The sequence below is a fragment of the Orycteropus afer genome, unplaced genomic scaffold (assembly GCF_000298275.1).
Source record: "Orycteropus afer afer isolate SDZICR_OR568_19922 unplaced genomic scaffold, OryAfe1.0 scaffold00541, whole genome shotgun sequence".
Lineage (NCBI taxonomy): Eukaryota > Metazoa > Chordata > Mammalia > Tubulidentata > Orycteropodidae > Orycteropus > Orycteropus afer.
Window position 1 is genome coordinate 663,321 of NW_006922128.1, and position 1,988 is coordinate 665,308.

Consider the following 1,988-nt stretch of genomic DNA (forward strand, 5'->3'; position numbering starts at 1 on the left):
GACAGCAAGACTTTGTCTCGTGTCTTTGGACGTTATCAGGAGGGACGAGCCCCTGGAGAAGGACATTATGCTTGGTAAAGTAGAGGGTCAGGGAACGAGAGCAAGACCCTCAGCGGCATGGATTGACCCAGTGGCTGCAATGATGGGCTTAGGCGTGGCAACACTGAGGCCGGTGCCGGACCAGGCGGTGCTTTGTTCCCTGGTGCACAGAGCTGCTGTCACTTGGAACCGACTGCATGGCACCAAACAACAGCAATGCTTGAAAGTTAAAAACGACCTTTCCCTGAGTGAAGCGATGTGTATTTTTCTATTATTAGAACAATTGTTATGTTATTCCCTCCCCTCTTTCTTGCATTTCTTCCACCGTTAACTGTTCTTGACATCAGAAAAATCCGAATCTGGGAGACCAGGAAAGACTACGAGTAGTTGATCAGCCACACTAGTTATGAAGGTACAGAAGTTTGTTCCTTCGAGCTAAAAAATGCCATTTCACTCTGTCTTCAGATTTTTCGTAATCAGAAACGTCCTTTCTGGTTTTATGGGACCCTCTCCAAGTCAGCCTATCTCCTTTTCTAGTTAAACCACAGCCCACATTGGATATTAATCCACGTCAGTCTCACTGGTTGACTAAGGCACATGAGGGGATGATCAGGGCATCTGGAGACGACATTCCAGCCCATTAAGAGCACGGAAGCCCAAGCCTTGGAGTGGCAGATGACGGGTATTGTTAAATGATGGATTCTAGAGTTGCGTTACAAAATTTTTAATGAAGGTTTTATGTGAGAGTAAACAGCTGCTGCAGCCAAGAAGCCTGGCGCCCAAGAGGAGGTGCCAAGGACTTCAGTTTGAAAAAGACAGTGGTCTCGTTCTATAAGGGGCTTTGAGGAGGCTGTCATCACCGTCAAGTCAGTTCCAACTCATCGCGACCCCACGTGCACAGAGCAGAACGGCTCCGCTCCGCAGAGTTTTCAAGGCTGTGCCTTTCAGAAGCAATTCTCAGGCCCGTCTTCCTAGGTGCCTCTAGGTGAACTCAAACCGCCAACCTGTAGGTTAGTCGTCAAGCCCTTAACCTTCTGTACCACCCAGAGACTCCTTGAGGAAGTTAGTTGGAAACACGGATGGGTCCTGGAAGGTTGTCACTGAAGCAAGCTTGCCCTTGGGCCACAGTCTGTCATCTGTGACAGGCGCAGGGCCTCAGCTACTAGAGGAAGTCTCCAGAGGAGGTGGGCTTGGAAAATGGCAGTTAAGTAAGGTTTGCAGGTGGACGCACCTGGAGCTGGTCTACACTGGCCGTGCTCCTTGCTGGCGGACTGCATGTCAGCCCCAAAGTGCCTGTGGTCTGAGGAGACTCCATCTCTGAGCATCCTGCTGTCCCCAGTTATCCCTGCCTGAGACCCAGCCAGGTGGACGGAGCCTGGGCGAGTCGCTGGAGGCAGGGTCCTCAGTAGCACGTGCTGCCCTCCCTGGCTCTGCAGCAGGTACGTCCTTCCAGAGGGCATGTTTTCTCTTCCTGGCTGTGACTTGCTCTTGACCGGTGGACGTGGCATCTGGTGGGTACTGATGCTTGGGACACGGCGTGCACGTTCATTAGGGCGAGGCTGAAATGACCCTGCTGCGTGTCTCAGACAGATGTGATGCATCAGAACGTGTTTGACTACATCCACGTGGACGACCGCCAGGACTTCTGCCGGCAGCTGCACTGGGCCATGGACCCGCCCCCAGCAGCGCCAGGGCAGCCGGCCCTCCGGGAGACAGGTGGGTCCACAGGGGCTGTGGGTGACGGGCTGGAGGGCACAGGGAAAGCTGAGACCCTGCAGGCAAGGGTACCCACGCCATGCGTCCCATACCTGTCACCTTCAGAGGCTCCCCACGGCGTCTCACCGCCTGTGCGCGGGCCAGCAACCGGCTGTGGTTCTGCGCATGCGCACTGCTGGTTACTTGCCTGTGCTGTGACCCCACCTCCCCCAGAAGCTCCGGGGCCTGTCTGT

The 1,988-nt window shown here is 54.5% G+C and overlaps 1 protein-coding gene across 1 annotated transcript in view; it reads left to right on the plus strand.

Annotated features, from left to right (window-relative positions):
* The window catches only part of LOC103209902 (aryl hydrocarbon receptor repressor-like), a 156,163-nt gene extending 154,210 nt beyond the window's left edge, over positions 1–1,953 (plus strand). Inside the window, 2 exon segments of the mRNA XM_007955804.1 lie at positions 1,626–1,817; positions 1,861–1,953. Of these exon segments, the coding sequence (XP_007953995.1) occupies positions 1,626–1,817; positions 1,861–1,953 (285 nt within the window).
* Positions 1,954–1,988: the final 35 nt, after the last annotated feature.